The 20443-nt window shown below is 42.9% G+C and overlaps 1 protein-coding gene across 2 annotated transcripts in view; it reads right to left on the bottom strand.

The window, feature by feature from the left end:
* The window catches only part of LARP4 (La ribonucleoprotein 4), an 80726-nt gene that overhangs the window by 42168 nt on the left and 18115 nt on the right, over positions 1–20443 (bottom strand). For both annotated transcript variants that reach the window (XM_040340805.1, XM_040340804.1), the window contains exons 3-8: positions 17738–17899; positions 10518–10605; positions 8958–9094; positions 8605–8708; positions 8237–8347; positions 27–80 (exon numbers count right to left, since the gene is read on the bottom strand). In XM_040340805.1, the coding sequence (XP_040196739.1) occupies positions 27–80; positions 8237–8347; positions 8605–8708; positions 8958–9094; positions 10518–10605; positions 17738–17855 (612 nt within the window). In that variant the 5' untranslated portion in view covers positions 17856–17899. The remainder of the gene's footprint in view (positions 1–26; positions 81–8236; positions 8348–8604; positions 8709–8957; positions 9095–10517; positions 10606–17737; positions 17900–20443) is intronic.

Below are 20443 nucleotides of genomic sequence, written 5' to 3'. Positions count from 1 at the left end.
ATACATTTTTGTTTAAAGTAACTTACCATTATTGGCTTGTCCTGAAATGTTTTAACTTCTTCCCTTAGATATTTAAATGCCTAGACAAAAGAAAAAAGGTTAAATATTAAGTTGAAAGTGAAAACTGAGGGGACAATTTAATTTCTGCAAAATTGTGGGACCTTCATCTAGCTACTTCATCTATGACTAAATTCAAAGTAATCCAGTACAATCAGCATAAATACAAATGTAAACCCGGCAGCCTTTTAGGCAGCAAAGTCCATGCAGCAATTTTTCAATTTGTATGTGAGACTCGCGACTAATCTTGGGTAGTAAGTAGGCAGACTTTTACAGGTCTGACAGATTTTTACTTAATTCAGGTCCATGGTTAAAGTGGTTTTAAGGCCTTAAGATTTACCTTAACGCATTTTTTAACCTTATAAACGGCAGGAATTTTCCATGTTAAAATGGCGTCAGTCCAACTAGTTTTATTAATGACCAAGTTTATTATCCCTTTATGCCGTCAGTAACAAAGGTCCACTGCATACTTAAGATTGTAAATGTTGGTTAAATCTGTCAAACAGAGCACACAATTGGCACTAAACATTTTAGATGCCGCTAAAGTGTAGTAAAGGCACTGCACATAAATCTCTTGCTTCAAAACCAGCACTCATAAGTTTAAGGCCACAGCATTCAGAGGAGATGGGTTTCCTTTTAGCTTTGTGAAGTTCATTTCTCAAATACAGTAAAACCTTGGTTTGGGAGTGTTTTGCAAGACAAACAAAAAGTTTAAAAACATTTTGACTTGATATACAAGCAATGTCTTGATACAAGAGTGTCATGTCACAACTGAGTATGAAAGAGAAGAGAGGGGACCCGGGCCAATGTGGGAGCTACCGCCCGATCTCGTTTCTAAACACCGACCTAAAATTATACACCAAAATTATCGCCACCAGAATACATTACTTGCCAGACCTGATCCATTTAGACCAGGTGGGGTTTGTGCCGAGGAGAGGCCAGGGACACCACCACCAAGGTCCTCAACCTACTGCACGTGGTCAATACTACTAAGACGCCATGTGTCTCAGTGGGAACAGATGCCAAGAAGACGTTTGACCGGGTGAGCTGGCGATTTATGTTCTCTACTTTGACACATATAGGCTTGGGCGAAAAGATGATTAACTGGATCTCGGCGGTATACTCGAACCCTACGGCGAGAGTCAGGGCTCTCGGAGTGCTCTCGGACCCATTTACTATTACCAACAGGACTAGGCAGGGCTGCCCCCCATCGCCCCTACTGTTTGCACTTTCACTTGAACCCTTACTAAATCATGTCCGACTGAATCCGAACATCTCTGGCGTAGAACTTCATGGAGCACAATATAAGGTGACGCCCTACGCCGATAATCTGTTTTCGTTGACAAAACAGACGGTGTCCCTACCCGCACTAATGACAGAATTTGACAGTTACAGGAAACTATCAAACTTAAAAATCAACTTTAGCAAGTCAGTAGCGATGGACATAGGGCTACCACCGCAACAAATCTCCCACTTGTCGTCTAGCTTCCATCTGAAGTGGACTGACACGGCACTGACATATTTGGGGACGCGCATCCCACCAAAACTTTCCCAACTGTACAAACTTATTTTCCACCCCTCCTCAGGTCCAAGACGCTGACGAGTTGGTCGACAGGCCTGCATTCGTGGTTTGGGCGCTGCAACATACTAAATATGACGATCTTGCCCAAATTCCGGTATTTACTACAGGCCCTACCAATACACATTCCAGCGGAATACTTTAGGCAGGTTGGTTCGGCGTTTAGAGCATTCCTATGGGCAGGGAAGCGCCCTAGGACACACAGGACGGTAATCTCTCTACCTAAACGATACGGGCATTGCGATGCCGGACATCAGCGTCTACTACCAGGCGACACATCTGGGCCGACTGATTGACTGGTGTCGCCAGAGAGGCACCAAGCTATGGCCGGGATTGGAACAGGCTCAGAGTGATACTCCCCTTCAGCGAGCCCCCCTGGTGTCACGCAGTTATACAGCAGGATGTCAAAAGTCATCTGCTAATAGGGAACACCATTAAAATATGCGCGGGGTTGCTGACATGGGCGGCTTTGAGCTCCCGCACTTCGCCGATACGCCCCATCCTGGGCAACCCACTATTTGAACCAGGTATGCGTGATGGGAGGTGCTGTGCTTTGAGAATCAGGCCTCTTCCAGGCATCCCATTTCGGCAGGGAGGTGGAAGACGCATGCGGAACTTACGGCCCCCGGAAGGCAGCTACTGCCTAGATTTGAGAGCTGAGCAGCCATTTCCTTGTCACCATGCCATGCCGCCCCCTCCGGTGGCAACTCAACCTTTGACGGATCTGGAACAGGCGTATTGCCACACGCATTGTCCCTCGCACATGACCTACTAATAGCCCCAAGTGAAGATTATCAGCCCCCCAGTATTTCTAGATGGGAACGGGTACTGAACTGCACATTTACCACCCGGAAAAAGCAACAGATTCTAACACTCACAAATCATCCATATGTACCAAAATACAGGAAACCAATTATAAAATCCTCACTGGGTGGTACAGAACCCCAGCTCTACTTCATAAGCTCTTCCTGGCGACGTCGGACCAATGTTGGCGTTGCCAAAAAGAGAGGCACACTGCTACACATTTTTTGGACATGCCCTCGCATCCAGAATTTCTGGGGCGAGATCAGGCAGATTATGCAGAAGTTTACAGATAGAGAGATCTCTGATGAACCGGCGTACTTCCTCCTCCATGTCACTGACACCCCCCTGCGCATTTACAGACGATCGGTCATTTGTCACTTGTTGGATGCAGCGAAGGCCTGCATTCCACTTCGCTGGAAATCGCTACACCCGCCGACCATTGCCATGTGGTTGCAGAAAGTAGACGAAAACAAAATGGAAGACCTCATCCCAACAAACCAAAATAGGCAGGAGGCGTTTGCCAAAACCTGGCGACTTTGGAATATGTTTTCCTACTCCGATGAGGGTCTAGCAGCTCTTAGAGGCAGTGACGCCCCAATCTGAACCAATAGATTTTCTCTGCCAAAAACTTCCAGACCGGGCAATGGCGGCGGGTTGGTGCGATGAGTGGCCCCCTTGTCCGAGCAGTGGACGTGGAACCCATGTTCGGTCCACCCCCACCCTTCTTTTGTTCCTTTCCTAGGCTATCCCCCTCTTTCCCCCTCTGCTTTTCTCCTCTGTATCTGCCTATACTTTTTCTAGACTCTAGAGCCTTAGAGTCGGTTCACACTAGGGCGACACAACTTCCAGAGGCGACTCCGACACGACTTGAGCATGAACCACAGGGCGATCTGGGGCGATTTACAACACTACTTGAAGTCGTCTCCAGGACAGGAGACTTTCCAGTGGCCAATTAAACAACAATCAGCTCTAGGGGAGGGAGGGGAGAGAGGTTTGCCTGAGAAATGTATGTTATCTTCCTGGAAAGTCGCTTCAGTTAAGACAGGGATCAGACTTGGAGGTGACTTCCATTGAAATCAATGGGTACAAATCGCCTACAATTCAGATTGAAGTAGTACAGGAACTTCTTTTGAAGTCGGAGCGACTCGAGTAGTGTGTATTAACACCGCTCCCATTCACTTGCATTGATTTTCTCGACAGCGCGACTTGGGACGACTTGAGGCGAATTCAAGTCAGATCCCAAGTCGCCCCAGTGTGAACCGGCTCTAACTGTTCTATAACTCTAGCTACCTTCTTTGCTGCTGTTTAGTACGTTAGTTAAAAAAAATTCAGAGGACTGGTCCCGCAGAGCCATAGCGGCCAGACCTGAATCAAGTGTACTGTGTGGGATACACGTATGGGAAAGGGAGAATAGTCACAGATGTATTGACAATTTGATGTTCACAGTTGTGTCCCAGTTGAGGATGACCCAACGTGCCGTGCCCATTGGTGCACGTGCACATAGACACGCAGGCAGGGCTGTGGAGTCGGAGGAAATTTTGGGTACCTGGAGTCGGAGTCGGCAAACAATGCACCGACTCCTACTAAATTTAGATTGGAATAAAAAAATAAAAAAAAGCAAGTTTAAATGTCCCAATTCACAAAAAGTTATAATTCATGACTTCTCTACTGTAAGAATAAAGACCAATGCATGAATAAAATAAAGTCTGACTTAAGAGCCTCTATGAAAGAGGATCTGGCAGAGGCAATTCTCTTCCTTAGAACTCTACATTGAATTGATTTGCATTTGCTAAGCCTATAACTACATTTCAAGATTAAAGTGGAGTTCCACCCATAAATATAACATTACATCAGTAGTTTAAAAAATATATCATTAGTCCTTTAAGAATTTTTTTTTTTTTTAGATGCCTTCAAAGTGTTGTTGCTAGGCAGAATAGTTAATCTTCCCACTTCCTGCACCTAGGTGCTTAAGCTTCCTAGCCTACACCGCACAGACTCCTGGGAATGTAGTGGGTGTAACTTTCCAGGAGTCTGTGCACTCCCCAGTCTCAAAGAATCATGTGACTTGGACAGCACAGGTGCTGAAACCTGATCTGCAAGGCTGAAATCCAGGAAGTCATACAGTCTGGCTTCATGATGCCCAGTCAATTTCTATTTTATAAAGTGTCTAAATGCTGTAACAACCTAACAAAACGGACCTTAGTTTACAGACTAACTTTACTAGAATACATTAAGCTTGTGTATTACAGGGGTATTTATATATAAAAAGTGAAATTGTGGCCGGAACTTTGCTTTAATATAAACCATTTCTAGGTTTTACAGATTTTGTTTTTGGTTCATTATAGATAAGCTTTGTTTTTGTTCTAAAACAACCAAATAATGTGGTTTGTATTTTTGAACTGGTAAAGATCCTGTTCCTGATGTTTATGCCTGCTGCTACTATCCAGCCACTTGATTGTTTTCATTGTGTTTGTCTTTTGCTTAAACTGTGCAATACAGTAGACTGTTGGCTTCCCAGCCAGTAGTCCTGTGGTAGGTTGCGTTTCTTTCCCTCAAGGAATGTATAAAATACATTCGCATATTAATACAGAGGAGTCGGAGTCGGGGAGTCGGAGGTACATAAAACTGAGGAGTCGGAACATTTATCTACCGACTCCACAGCCCTGCACGCAAGGCAATGTTTTTTTTTATCTTTATGAGTTGGACTGTATGCTAGTTGCTTTGAATCCCTTTTATGTATATCACAATGTTTTCATGACTATGACTGTATTGTCGCGTTGGTCCGTGTGGACTAATTTCCCTGTTTATAAATAAAGAAATTAAAAAAAAAAAATGAAATGAGAAAGAGCCTCTGAGTGTAGCAATATGGTTACATTTAATGAAGGTACAACATTTAGAACTCACATGGTTGATTATTAACCACTTCATTACTGGGCACTTAAACCCCCTTCGCGCCCAGACCAATTTTCAGCTTTCAGTGCTGAGGCATTTTGAATGACAATTGAGCGGTTATACAACACTGTACCCAAATTATATTTTTATAATTTTTTTCCCACAAATAGAGCTTTCTTTTGGTGGTATTTGATCACCTCTGCGATTTTTATTTTTTGCGCTATAAACATAAAAGAGAACATTTTGAAATAAAACACAATAAGCGAATATTGATTGGTTTGCGCAAAAGCTATAGCGCCTACAAAATAGGGGATAGATTTATGATTTATTTATTTATTTTTACTAGTAATGGCTGCGTTTTTTTTGTCAGGCCTGCGATATTGCAGCGGACGTATCGGACACTTGACACAATTTTGGGACCATTCACATTTATACAGCGATCAGTGCTATAAAAATGCACTAACTACTGTACAAATGTGACTGGCAGTGAAGAGGTTAACACTAGGGGGTGAGGAAGGGGTTAAATGTATTCCCTCGTGTTCTTACTGTGTGGGGGGAGGGGACTGACTGGGGGAGGTGACCGATGCTGTGTCCTTATGTAAAGGGACACAGATAGGTCTCCTCTCTCCCCGACAGCAAGTGGAGCTCTGTGTTTACACACAGAGCTCCACGTCCCTGCTGTCACAGACGATTTCGGGTGTCTGGCGGACATCACGGCCGCCAGGCACTCGCATCAGCTCCCGAGCGATGCGCCGGGCACGTTGTTTCCCCGCTGCATGCCCCTAGCGGCGCACACAGGGAATGACAATAGGACTTCTAAAGAGGTCCACTCGGCACTTGAGAGCCGCGTTGTGGACGTCTTTCGTCCATAGCGCGGATCCCAAGCGGTTAAAAGGCACATCCAGGTATGCAGGCATCTGGGGTAAAGCTGCATAGACCATCCTCTTTACCACCATTGATGTTGTCCCTTCCACAAGTGGTTCAAAGCCTTGCTTTCACATTGCTCTACTACTGCAGGGTAGTCTTCCTGGTCACAATTGCAGACTGAAAGCGGTGAGGACAGTCTATGTGGATCGCTTTACCCCGGATGCCTGCATACTTAAATGTGCCTCTTAACCACTTCCATACAGGGCACTTATAAATTTTCCCGCCCAGACCAATTTTTAGCTTTCAGCGCTGTTGCACTTTAAATGACAATTGCACGGTCGTGCTGCACTGTACCCAAACTAAATTTTGGTCATGTTGTACCCACAAATAGAGCTTTCTTTTGGTGGTATTTGATTACCTCTGGGATTTTTATTTTCTGCAAAAAAAATGACCGAAAATTTAGAAAAAAAAAAAAAGTTTTGTTTCTGTTATAAAACATTGTAAATAAGTACATTTTCTCCTTCGCTGATGGGCACTGATAAGGCGGCACGGACAGGCGGCACCAACGTATGTGTTGTACTAATGGATGCCAATCAGTGCCAAACAATGCCCGCCAATTAGTGATGTCCATTGTGGGCACTGATTGGCATCTATTTGTGTATCCCTGGTGGTCCAGTGGGCATCCTCGGGGGGGGGGGGGGGGGGGGGGGGATGTGCTAATGATCAGCACAAACCCCCCCTGTCAGAGGAGCAGCCGATCGACTCGACTCTACTCGCGTCTGACAGACTCGAGTGAGGAAAAGGCGTTTACCGGCTTTTCCTGTTTACATCGTGATCAGCCGTTGATTGACACTGCTGATCACGTGGTAAAGAGTCTCCATGAGAGACTCTTTACCTAGATCGATGTTGCGGGTTGTCAGATTGACACCCTGCAACAACGAGGGGCGCGCAGCGGCTCAATGTCCTGAGGACGTCATATGATGTCCACTCAGGATATTGAAACCACTTTGCCGACGTCAATCTGTCATTGGCGGGCGGCAAGTGGTTAATCAACCATGTGAGCTGCTATGAATAAATGGTTGCTGAACGAATAATCCAAGTTTCCATCATTTCCTATGGGAAAATTGGCTTTGATATACAAGTGCTTTGGATTACAAGCATGCTTCTGGAACAAATTATGCTCACAATCCAAGGTTTTACTGTATGACAATTTGACACCAACTTTACCACTATCACAAGGGGGAACCCCAACAAGCCCTTTATGAAGTCTAGGGACATCAAGGGTCAACAAGACAAATGACTCTGCTGTAACTTTGTATCTGATAAAGTGAAGACTGTGCTTGATTTGCTGTGCACCCAGCTTTTTAGACTTGTTTTAGACAGCTCTGAACCGAGCACTTAGTGTGAACCTAGATCAGGGAATGGCACACAAGTCTTATAAAAGTCAGTGGGCGGCTCTACATCCTCCGACCACTTACAATAACGCAAGGAGGCAGCCATGAGCTTATTTATTGTAACCTTTCCAGACTTGACATACTAGACACCTACAAAGTGTTGGAGGTTATGAACATTTACACATTAAAATCCTAGGGTGAATTTACCCTTCATGCAAACCTATTCTTAGAAACACAGGGGTTGCCATTCCAGACCACTCCTGAAAATGCTAGCTGACTGGCAATGCCAATTTAATGGTTTTAATACTCCTGAAGCATAGACCAGAAAAAATAAAAAAATAGAAAGAGCTCTGACTTCACCGATTTTCTGACTTGTATGCTTGCTCCCATGAGACAAATTATTTAGCCAAAGATGGCTAAAGCAGCTTTGGGGGGGAAAAAAACGGCAGGCCGTATATTCCTCTTACAGGTATCTAAATAGAAAGATTCTTAGAAAAAGTTAAGGACTATAAAGATGGAGCATAACAGTATATTCACTTGTGGCCATAAATATGCTAAAATTCACACTGAAAAACAACATTTTTAGCATGGTCTTGACCCCTTTAAAACCTTAAGTAATCCCAAAAAAAAGGGGGGGACTTACCTGCTGTGCATCAGTATCAGACTGGAATGTAACATACCAGTTGTTATTGTGAGCAAACTCACAACTTATTAATTTGGGGCAATTTTCATTATCAAATAATGCTTTCACTTCCTGCAAGACAAGGAGAAAAATTTAAGCTACAATTCTCAAAAGGATAGTCTTTAGGCAACTCCTAAACTGCTTCTTTTATAGGTGAACTGAAACATTCCTGGCTTCCCCATATTGACCAATTCCCAGACCAAAGACCTAGTATATAGCAATTAAGAGATTCATGAACTATACTAACTGCAGAAAACAAAAGTGCTGGAGCTCACAATGTTTTTTTATAAAAATCAGGCACAGATTTCAACATGCGTCAGCCATCATACCTCTACAGGAGTGGTTTCTGGGATTTCACGTAGAATGATAATACATCGCTTGTGATTTGGTCTCACTTTTTCTCCTTTCTCATCAACTTGCACCACAGGAGTAGCTGAAAGCAGGAGGTTTAGGATGAGTTTATTTTTTACAGTATAAAGCCTCAATCTTTTCTACACATTCACAAGTACAATAAGTTAATAGACACTGCAATATATGTGCAAGGTCCACTTTAAACTGAAAAAATAAATAAAACCGTATTTCAAGTCATCACACACTTTTACAGATGCATTAGCTCATTTTGTGACCCGGTTCTTGTAAACAATCGATGCACATTAAATCAATGGCTTAACATTTTACTTACAACGGAGAACGTCAACAATGAGGTCCATATCAGCAGTCAACTTCTTAATTCCTTCCATGTTTGCAATAGTCCATATTGGTACAAACTGGTCACTGTCCATTTGTGACATTAGATATAAATCTTTCGAGAGATTCTCTCTGAGAAAGAAAACACACAAATTCACTATAACACCACAAACATTTTGTAAATGACAATTAAAAGGAACTGTATCAAAAGAAATTTGATAACCACCATTGCCAACAACTCCTTGTGAAAATGCTAGCTGCCTTGGCGTTTTAGGCTTGCATTGGAAGCTTTTTGGCTTACATTTGCCTTTTGTTTTATGTGTCTGACTCAAGTTTTGACAATAGAAACGATCAGTCGCAAAAAAAAAAAAAAAAAAAAAGGCATCCTCATGCAGGTGTAAGTTCAAAATCCTGAACGAACATCAGCAGAGGCTGACTTTCTAGCTTTTATTTGCTATATGCTTATTATGGAACAGACACTAAAACACTGAAGCCATATCCAGGACTAACATTTTTAACAGTGGTGGGCACTAGCCACACCCATTTTTTGATGTCTATATTAAAAGGAGCAACTCCAGGCAACAAATAAAACCTGTCGGGTACCCAGAAGACTACTGTGCCAATAACATTTCTTAATCAGAAACCCTTTCTCGGAAGCAAAAAATAATAATTTTTTGGATAATGACTGAAGAAAAGTTAGCTAGCATTTTGAATGATACTGTTTTGATATTTGAAACGATCTGGGAACCTTGGGCCAGATATATAGGTATTTCTCTTACTCAGGATGCCTATTCGATTTCCGCAAACACTGTAAATTAGGTATATAGCTTGTCTTATCCCCTTTCCTCCCCCTCTTCTTTGTCCCTTTTTTTTTTTCTCCGACTTTTTCCTGCTTTCTTTTTATTTTTCTCCCCTTCTTTAGGGGAGCCTAGTGATGTTTTGTAAGGGAATTTATTTAGCAACCTAGGCTTTGGTTCAGAGTGTAATTCAGTATGTCGAAAGGATTTCGCTCCAGGTGCAGTTTGAACCCGATAGGGGCACCAGGAGATTATAAGTATCCTTATTTATATTGAGTTAGCTTACATAAGGAGTCCTCTCTTTCTTACATCAATATATAATTTTTTTTTAATTGTTTAACTTTTAATACTCACATTTTATTACAATGTATAATCTTTCATTTTTAATTTTATTTGTTTTCTCTCCTTCTCAAATCTGAAGGGGGGAGGTTTTCTGAAGGGGGAGCTTTTCTATCTCCCTCTCTGTAAGTCTTTAGTTCATGCTGACATTTACTAGGTTATGTCCATATTGATAAGCATTGTGATTTATTGTAATTTATTTTATTTCTGAAAAAAAATATATAAAAAAATTCTTGATCAGTATAATCCCCTGCATCTAGCCACTAGGTAATATCTTACAGGTTGAGTGTAATTTCTGACACTCTCCCCGTTTTCTGTAGCATGCATGAAGGTAAAAAAATAAAAAAATAGGACTTTAACATTAACAATATTCGTATTAAGAGTTGAGAGGATGGTACAAAAAACAAACAAAGGCCTACCTTGAAAAGCAGAATTCAAGTTGTTTTTTTAAACATTCTCTAAGGTCCTCAGCAGAAACAGCTTGTGGAACGGTTGAAGTGCCATCACCTTTATAGAGAAAGTAAAAGGAAACTAAATATATTTTATATGGTTAGATTTTATATTTGCATAAACATTGACACTGGCAGGCTCCTGACCATGCTTTCTCCTGTAACCCTTTTACTGCCACAAGTGTTAACTTACAGCAGGGCAGCAAAAACAGACAATATAAAAAATTAAAGTCTCATGCTAGTGGCTGCTGAGTCAACATATTTCATGCTCTGCCTCTCAAAACTCCTGCAGTGCCAATAGTCTGGTGGTTAACATGAGTCACTGGACCTTTTGCAGGCATTTTTTAAATTGCCAAACAGGTCCATCCAATCCACCCCCCCCCCCCCCCCCATTGAACGTTCAACTACAGCTTTCAATGAAAAGCATTCTATAAATAGAATACAACATTTCATTCATTTACCCATGCTCCATTCATTTTAAAGCATATGTTCACCTTTGTGTAAAAATGCATATAGTTTTGCAGATAAAAATGCATATAAGTTTAACAGGCGAATCCTTGAAAACATTGATCTTTGATCAGTACCAGATGCAAGATCCGGCAGACACGTACGTCACCTTTCAGCTCATACCTTAGTATGGGCTGTTTATAAGCCAGACGACATATCAAAGTTCTGCGGTGCAGAAATTGCTCAACTCCAGGACAGGTAAATGTCCTAAAGATAAAAAAAGTCAGCAGTTACAGCATGTGTAGCTGTGTACTTAATTTTTAAAGGGGCGGGTGGAACTCCAAACTATTGAATGCTCACAAGGATATTTAGATATCCAAGATACTTAAAAGGGGTTGTAAAGGTAGTAGTTTTATCTTAATGCATTCTATGCATCAAGATAAAACATTGTGTGCAGCAGACCCCCCCAATCTTTAGCCGAGCCCCATCTTGATCAAGCGATGTCCAGGAGTCCGCGGCCACCCAGGACTCTTCCACCTGATTTGAGACAATGGCGCCATTGGCTGACATCAGCGGGAGCCCATCAGGGGAGACAAGGGGTGGGGACGAATCACAGTTGTGTCTGAATGGGGACACGGAGCTGCCACTCGACTTGGATGCCCTCATAGCAAGCGACTTGCTGTGGGGGCACTGGACAGGAGGGAGGGGCCATGAGCAGCGAAGAGGTACCCGAGAATCTAGGCCGCCCTGTGCAAAACCACTGCACAGAGCAGGCAAGTATAACAGGTTTGATATTTTAATTACTTCAACACAGGGCACTTTCACAACCTTCTTGCCCAGGACAATTTTCAGCTTTCAGGGCTGTCGCATTTTGAATGACAATTGCATGGTCATGCAACACTGTATCCAAACAAAATATATTTTTCCATACAAATAGCCTTTGGTATTTGATCACTTTTTTGCTAAAAAAAAAAGTTGTTAAAATATTTTGTAAATACGTTTCCTCCTTCAATGATAGGCACCGATAGATGGCACGTGTTGGAATCCTAGGTAGGCTTGCACGAATAATCAATGCGCTGATCATATGGTTAAGAGCCTGTGTCAAAGGCTCTATTTAGATTGGAGATGAGGTGTCAGTGACACACTGCACTACTGAAGGAGAGAAGAGACAAGGGTCAATTCTGCGAGTGGGACCCAGAACTGCAGGACTCTGAAAAGGCAACAGTAGAGAATGATGCAGTCCCAAAGCTGGCGTGAAGGACATCACAGCAGGAATAAAAGTCTTTAAGACATTTAACCCACTAATGTGGATCCCTCCATCAGCAGAGCAAGGATATGCAGTGTTTCATAAACAAAAAAAAGAACATTAGCAACAGACACCGATCATGGGGACCCATGAGTGTTTAAATTGCATTATATATATTTTTTTAAAAATTTAGGTGTGGATTTAAAATCAAAAAATAATTTTATCTGGATATTTGTGTGTAATTCCTCGGTACATCAAAAGAACACATAACGTTCCTATGATAATTTGGATGTGGCACCTAAATTTCCACTTCTCGCCTACCACTACCAACAATGTTATCATATCAGCAACGGTCACTAAAGTTCGTGCCAACTGAAGTAGAGTGTCAAAATCCTTGAAGGTGAGAACATCATCCAGTTTGGTGGTAAGCTTGTAAAAGTATGATTACAATGTTGACAATGGGCATAAACCACTTAAAATTCTTTAAAAAGGAAAAAAGCAGATTCACATTGTAAGGAGGGACCCATTACTTTTAAAGGCTGTCTTTAGGCCTCAGAGCAATGTTTTATTACCAAGTGTATTATAGGAAGGTCTTTGATACTGTAAAAAAATTAAACCTAAGCATAGAACGGCAGGGTTATCCTCCAAAAGCATTGTAGAAAGTAAAGCAATGCATTAGTCAGGTTAGAAACACCTTGTAAACCCAAGTTCAATGGAATTAAGTGTAGATTAACCCTTTCATGTTTAAGCCCATTTCTGACATTTGGTGTTAAAATCCGTATTTTTTGTTAGAAAATTACTTAAAACCCCCAAACATACATATACACACACACATATATATATATATATATATATATATATATATATATATATATATATATATATATATATATATATATATATATATATATATATATATATATATATATATATATATATATATATATTAGCAGAGAATCTAGAGAATAAAATGGCGATTGTTGCAATATTTTATGTCACACGGTATTTGTGCGACAGTGTTTTTAAAAAAATGAAAAAGTAAAGTTAGCCCAATTTTTTGCATAATGTGAAAGATGTTACGCCGAGTAAATAGATACCAAGCATGCAATTTTATAATTGCATGCACTCGTGGAATGGCGACAAACTACGGTACCTAAAAATCTCCATAGGCGACGCTGTAAACTTTTTACGGTTACCAGGTTAGAGTTACAGAGGTCTAGTGCTAGAATTATTGCTCTCGCTCGGACGATTGCGGCGATACCTCACATGTGTGATTTGAACACCGTTTTTATATGTGGGCACGACTTCCGTATGCGTTTTCTTTGTTGCGCAAGCACGCGGGGAGGGGGGCACTTTAAAAAAAAATGCTTATTTTATTTATTTTTAGAATATTTAATTGTGTTTATTTTTACATTTTGATTACTTTTATTGCTGTCACAAGGAATGTAAACATCCCTTGTGACAGCAATAGGTGAGACAGGTACTCTTTATGGAGGGATCGGGGGTCTAAAAGTCCCCCGATCCCTCCTTTGCACTTCAAAGTATTTAGATCGCCGAACGGCGATTTTGAATACTGTGTACTTTTTTAAATCCGGTGCCATTGGCGCTGAGAAAGCCAAAAGTGACGTCTTGACGTCGCTTCCGTGTTTACATTGCGGAGACTGAATCAAAGCCGTTTAGGGCTTTGTTTCAGTCTGCGCCTGGACACTGGAGGCGCAGGATCGAGGATCGGGTCTCCCGGAGGGACAGGAGTCCCGGTCAGAGCGGCGAGAGGCGGGGGGATGTCCCCTCCCACTACTCTAGCATAACAACCGAGCGGCTTTTAGCCGCATCTGTTTTGTCTGGATAGCCAATCGCCGGCTCTAAACAACGGTACGGGGATAATGCCTGCAGCTGCAGGCATCATCCCGGTATAACCCCCGAAAGTCGAGGACGGCTCGTACGCTCGGCGCGAAAGGGTTAAGCGTATACAGTGAGGTCTTTTCACTTTTCTGTTTCCCTTGCGGGCGAAGAGATCTATCTCCGGCCTGCCGAACTGCTGACACACCAGGTTTAACACCTCTGGGTTCAACTCCCATTCTCCTTGGAGAATTGGTTGGAGACTCAAGTAGTCTGCTTCTAAATTGTGAATTCCCCTTATGTGGACTGTCATGAAAGGAGATCCGCAGTTCTGCCCAGCTCAGGATCTCTAGAGACAAGGTCAGAAGGGCGCAAGATCTGGTGCCTCCCTGATGATTCCGGAAAACTACCGTGGTCGAGTTGTGGGACAGAATTTGGACCTCCTGGCCCCGAATTCTCTCCTTGAACGCCCTTAGGGCTTCTCCGACCACCAATAATTCTCGGAAGTTTGAAGAAGCGCCCCTCTGAAGCTGGTTCCAGGAACCCTGGGCTTGAAGCTTGTCTAAGTGAGCCTCCCACCCCCAGGCACTTGCGTCTGTAGTTATCCTGATGGGGTCAGTTTGACTCCACAAAAGACCCTCCTGTAACTTCTGAGGAAGAAGCCACCACCTCAGAGAGTCCCTTACTACATCTGGGATGGAGACCCTGTCTAGTGTCTCTCCATTTCCGTTCCAAGAGGCAAGGAGGAAATGTTGGAGGTGCCTGGAGTGGAGCCCACGGTACCGCTGGTATACAAGAGGTCATTAGACCCAGTAGCCTCATGATGTCCCTGAAAGAGGATTCCTCTTTCTCCAACGCAGATCTGACAGCTGTCATGAGACCCTGGACCTTGTCCAGGGGTAAAATAATTTCCCTCTCTAAGGAATCCACCAGGAATCCTAAGTCAACCTTCCTTTGTTCCGGCATTAGCGAGGACTTTTCCCCGTCGATAATCCACCCCAGGGATTCCAAGGTACTTATGACCTTGGCAAGGTCTGCGAGAAGAAGATCTCGACTCCAGTTGTAAAGCAGCAGATCGTCGAGATACAGGACTAATGCTATCCCCTGTAGGTGCAGGAAAGCGACCACCTCCGCCAGGATCTTTGTGAAAACCCTTGGACTGGAAGCCAGTCCAAAGGGGAGGGCAGTAAACTGCCAATGTTGAATTCCTTGGGCAGAGGCGATCACAAACCTGAGAAATTTCTGGTGCCCTGGGAAGATCGGGACGTGTAGATAGGCGTCCCTTAAGTCGATCGTTATCATAAACACTTCCCTCAGAAGGAGCTTCCTGAGGGTGTATACCATCTTCATACGAAACTTCTTGTGGTGGAGAAAAGTATTCAGGGACTTCAGGTTGATTATAAGCCGGAATTTCCCTGACGGCTTTGGAACCACAAAGATATGGGAGAAAACTCCCAGACCCTGTTGCTCCGCAGGCACTGGAACTATGACACCCTGCTGTGCAAGCTCTGACATTCCGTAGAAGACCTGTCGCTTTGAGGGGTTCTCTGGGCAAATGTGTCAGAAGGAACTTTGGGGGAGGAAAATTTAGGAACTCCAGCTTGTAGCCCTCCCTTGTAATCCAGAGGATATGGGGGGCTTGGAGTTATACTTTCCCACCTGGAGAGAAAATGGGAAAGTCTTCCCCTAACTCTGTCACTTAAGAGTCTTTATCGTTGGATTTTTGGTTGGAGAAGAGGATATTCCCTTTCTTGTTGGTCTTTCCCAACTCCTATTACCGGCCGGCTTTTTCTCTGAAAAGTGGTTTCTACCCTGGGCGCCTCGAAAAAATGTTTTATCCCGTTTAGGTTTGGTGGGATTTTTTTTTACCCTTTTCAGTAGATCTAGTCAGGGCCTGATCGAGGCCCGTGCCAAAAAAGGAGGGAGCCCTCGAGTTCACGAGAGCTCCTGTCTTTGCGGTGGTTTGCATGGTATCTACCGCAGCGTCTGCTAGATAAGCCACTGTGCTACCTATGACCTGTAGCGAGTCTAGTATCTCCTTGGACTTAGAAACACGGTCCATCAACCTGGAAATCCAAGCATCCGCATTTCTAGCTATGCATGCTGAAGCCAACGCAGGGCTCATTGCTGCTGCATTGGCCTCCCAAGCCCTACGCAAGGTAGTCTCGGCACGCCGATCCATCAAATCCTTTAGGTTACCGTATCCTCAAGAGAGGTCAGACAGTTTGGACACCTGTGCCTAGGAGGCAACCAATCTAGGTATCGTAAAGAATTTATTCTCGTCCTCCTCTATAAAGGGGCACCGACTCTTCCAAGTTTTATACCTTAGAAGCTTCCTCTCGGGTTCCCTCCATTCCCAAAGGATGATATCCTTGAGTGACTGGTGTACTGGAATGGCTCTGGATTGGGGCCTCACCAAGCCTTGGTACATTCTATCCTGTGCAGACACCTGTTCCGCCAGCTGCCAAATCTCAGAGGCGCAAACCGCGCCGAGGAGGGCCTCCATGTCGTCGGCTGAAAAGATGTGCTTTCCTCTTTCTTTCAGAGGGCAATTTTCCATTACAAGAGGAAAGACTGGCCCCTGGAGTTCTAGGGTAACCTAACCTAGGGTCCTCCAATGCTCAGGGGGGTTTCTTTGGACGTCCCCCCTGGGTGTGCATATGGACAACCCTCAGGAAGAACCACCTTGTCCTGCTGAGCCCAGAGGCTTCCTCAGCTTACGACTCTGCTCCCAGGGGGAGACCTCCAGCCCCAGGCCTTCAGGTCTAAAGTAAAAAAATAAAAATAAAAAAGATTTCGCTGTGGGGAAACAATCAAAAAACTGAGGAGCACGGGGAGGGGCTGGGTTTTTAACCTCTCGTTGGATTGTGTTTCCTGTCAGGTGGAGAGAGTCATCTCATTGTGCCGTCCTGGAAGACTACTTGAGAAAGGAAGCTATTTAGGGAAAAAAATACAACCTTAATTAAATGGAGTCCAACTTATTCCTGGGCTTTTCATCCCTCTGCCTTTGTACAGGTTTGCAAGGCAGCTACTTGATTGCCAGTTCATAAACATGATATAGGTGCGTTTGACGACCCCAAACACCTCCACGACAACCATTGCCTTGCTAAAGAAGCTGAGGGTAAAGATGGACTGGCCACACATGTCTCCAGACCTAAACCCTATTGAGCATTTGTGGAGCACCCTGAAACGGTAGGTGGAGGAGCACAAGGTCTTTAACATCCACCAGCTCCTTGATATCATGGAGTAGAAGAGGACTCCAGTGGCAACCTGTGAAGCTCTGGTGAACTTCATGTTTAAGAGTATTAAGGCAGTGCTGGAAAATAATGGTGGCCACGCAAAACTGATACTTTGGGCCCCATTTGGACATATTCACTTTGGGGTGTACTCACTTTTGTTGCCAGTGGCTTAGACATTAATGGCTGTTGAGTTATTTTGAGGGGGCAGCAATTTTACACCGTTATTCAAGCTGTACACTCACTACTTTACATTGTAGCAAAGTGTCATTTCGTCAGTGTTGCAAAAAAATATATAATAAAATATTTACAAAAAATGTGAGGGTGTACTCACTTTTGGGAGATAGTGTAGATGCTGCTTTCTGGGGAAGTTAAAATTCTCAGGTTCGACATTAGCCTTAGAAAAAAAGCCACCAACTCACCCGATACATCAAACATTTGGTATCCAAGTTCGTCCTGTACTAACAAGTCCATTCCATTTGTAGCCGTTTCCTCTAAATGAAGACCATTTCTGTTCACTTCACAAGAGGCAGAATACATTACTTCAAATGGCTTACAAGCCTCGTTCCGAATTTCTAAATTGCCTACATAGAAAATTGAGAAAAAACAAAATTTAATTTTTTATACTTTAATTCTCCTTTTCTATAACTTTCAAACTGCAACGGTTAGGTTTCATGTACACCGACATGTAGAGGCTTAAAAATATGCCTAGCATAAAATTGTCTTATCTGTGCCCAGGGAGCCGCAGGGACTTACACATGTACTCCAAAATACAATGATGTTTTTGTGCATCGGCTTAAATATATGCATGAATAATGCATTACCTGAATGCAGAAGTCCTCTATTCAGGCAATACATCCCGCACATGCAAGTGTTTACACTGTTGCCTGAAAGCATTGGTACATATGGCCTCACGCACATGGGCATTTAGACTCTTAAATACACCCAGTTTAAAATTCCAGCCTTGTTACACAACTGGGAGAATAGCTGTACACACATGTACTCATACAAAAATGCTTTCGTGCATTGGCTTAAACATTCACGAGCGTATGATCTATTCCTAAAACGCAGAAGTTATGAACTCAGAACACGTCATACAAGTGTTAATGCTGATGCACAAAAGCATTGGTGTGCATGTCTCATAATTAAGGCCCATATAGGGCAGAAAAGCACGGGATTATATTGTAATTTATCCTGGATTAAAATAAAATATAGCATTCGCTCCGGAAGTGGGTGCCGGCTATACTCATACTCCATGTGCATGCTTTCATGTAGCAGAACGTTTAGGCTTTTAATTAGCTGAATACATCTTATGCGCATACATAAAAGCATTGGCTCTAAAGCAGACAGAGGCTCTTATGTCCAGCATAAGAGAATGGGTAGCAATTACAACTGGCCACAGAAGTATAAGGTTTTATGTGCTTGGAAATGGGGTACCTTTTTCTTGCATATTATGGGATGTTGGCCTACTCTTTCGCTGACATAACCAATATTCACTTGATATGTGCTTGGAAATGCAAAGTTTTCCTGCATTGGTTCAAACATGTGCATATGACATTGGACTTTGAAGTAGGGTGTCCTTGTGAGGTCCAGAGAACAGTACAAAAAAGGAAAAAATAGTACTAAAGCGCTACTTAAATAGTTAAAATATAGGACACCACAAAAATAACTAATTTGCTGCATATAATAAAGGTGAATCAAACCTAAAAAGTGAATATATATATGAATAATCTGCGCTAAAAATTAACTTTAGTGAAACCGTGTACAGCAAGGAGTGCAATACTAGTCCACATAGGACATTACACATATATGTGAAGCACAAACAAAAACCATCCAATTAAATTGTCCCAGTGAATGCTGTGGCTTTAAGGTGCAGCACACCCTGTATGGAGAGGAAAAAACAATTGCTGGTAAAGACTTGAGGTTGCTCTGTGGAATTAACCTTCTGTGATTCAGGTAACTTTCACATGCACAGATGTCAGATCCTCTATGCAGCACAGCTCATAATAGACAGAGAAAACAAACAAAGACTCATGGTGCAATACTGCTGGACCAGGAATACAACAGACTACAGCTGGTAACAATTGCAAACTCACGAATCCCCAGGAAAAAAAGGACACCAATATCACTCCTAAAAGCCGCTCAGGTTGATGGTCTCATACGGACATAGGATCCATCAATCGGCTTCACCCCCACGCGCAACGTCACTAGACACGTGACTTAGTCCTGGGGATTCGTGAGTTTGCAATTGTTACAAGCTGTAGTCTGTTGTATTCTTGGTCCAGCAGTATTGCACCATGAGTCATTTTTTCTCTGTCTATTATGAGCTGTGCTGCAAAGAGGATCTGACATCTGTGCATGTGAAAGTTACCAGAAACACAGAAGGGTAATTCCACAGAGCAACCTCAAGTCTACCAGCAATTGTTTTTTCCTCTCCATAGAGGGTGTGCTGCACGTTATAGCCACAGCATTCACTGGGACAATTGAATGGTTTTTGTTTGTGCTTCACATATATGTGTAATGTCCTATCTGGACTAGTATCACACTCCTTGGTGTACACGGTTTCACTACTTAAGTTAATTTTTAGCACAGTACAAAAAGGAAATCGGTTTGATTCAGTAGCCTGGACGTATAAGCTAATGGTTCAGACAACATCTATACAATGCAGAGAGATTTCTTCAGGTGCCAGGGACACGAAGAACTGGCCCGGGTCAAGAGAGAGCTGGGTAAGACATTTTTTTAAGGCAAAAGTTCTGGTTAAGACCTGAATGCGAGGGACAGAGTAATCTGAGACTTAAGTCCTTGTGTATACCAGGCAAAATATTATATCTTTCAGCAAGGCAACAGACTCAAATTCCTTTTTAACACCTCGGTTTCAACAGGCATGCTGTTAAAGCCAGAGATTGAGAAGCAGGATGGAATGGAGGTCCATGTATAGAAGCCAGGGGTAAATTGATAGAGTATAGTCTGTGTACCAGGTTTTTCTGGGCCAGATTCCTGCATTTAGAATCAACATTTTCCTCCCTTGCTCTATTTTCTTGAGCAGATGAAGGGTTTGCTCTCAAGGAAAGGTGTAAATTAGCTTGAACTGAGACCAAGGGATTATCAATGCATCCAAGTTAAAAGCT

Source organism: Rana temporaria, chromosome 2 (assembly GCF_905171775.1).
Source record: "Rana temporaria chromosome 2, aRanTem1.1, whole genome shotgun sequence".
Taxonomy (NCBI): Eukaryota; Metazoa; Chordata; class Amphibia; order Anura; family Ranidae; genus Rana; species Rana temporaria.
Note: the sequence above shows the minus strand (reverse complement) of the source record. Positions and strands in the feature narration are given on the sequence as shown.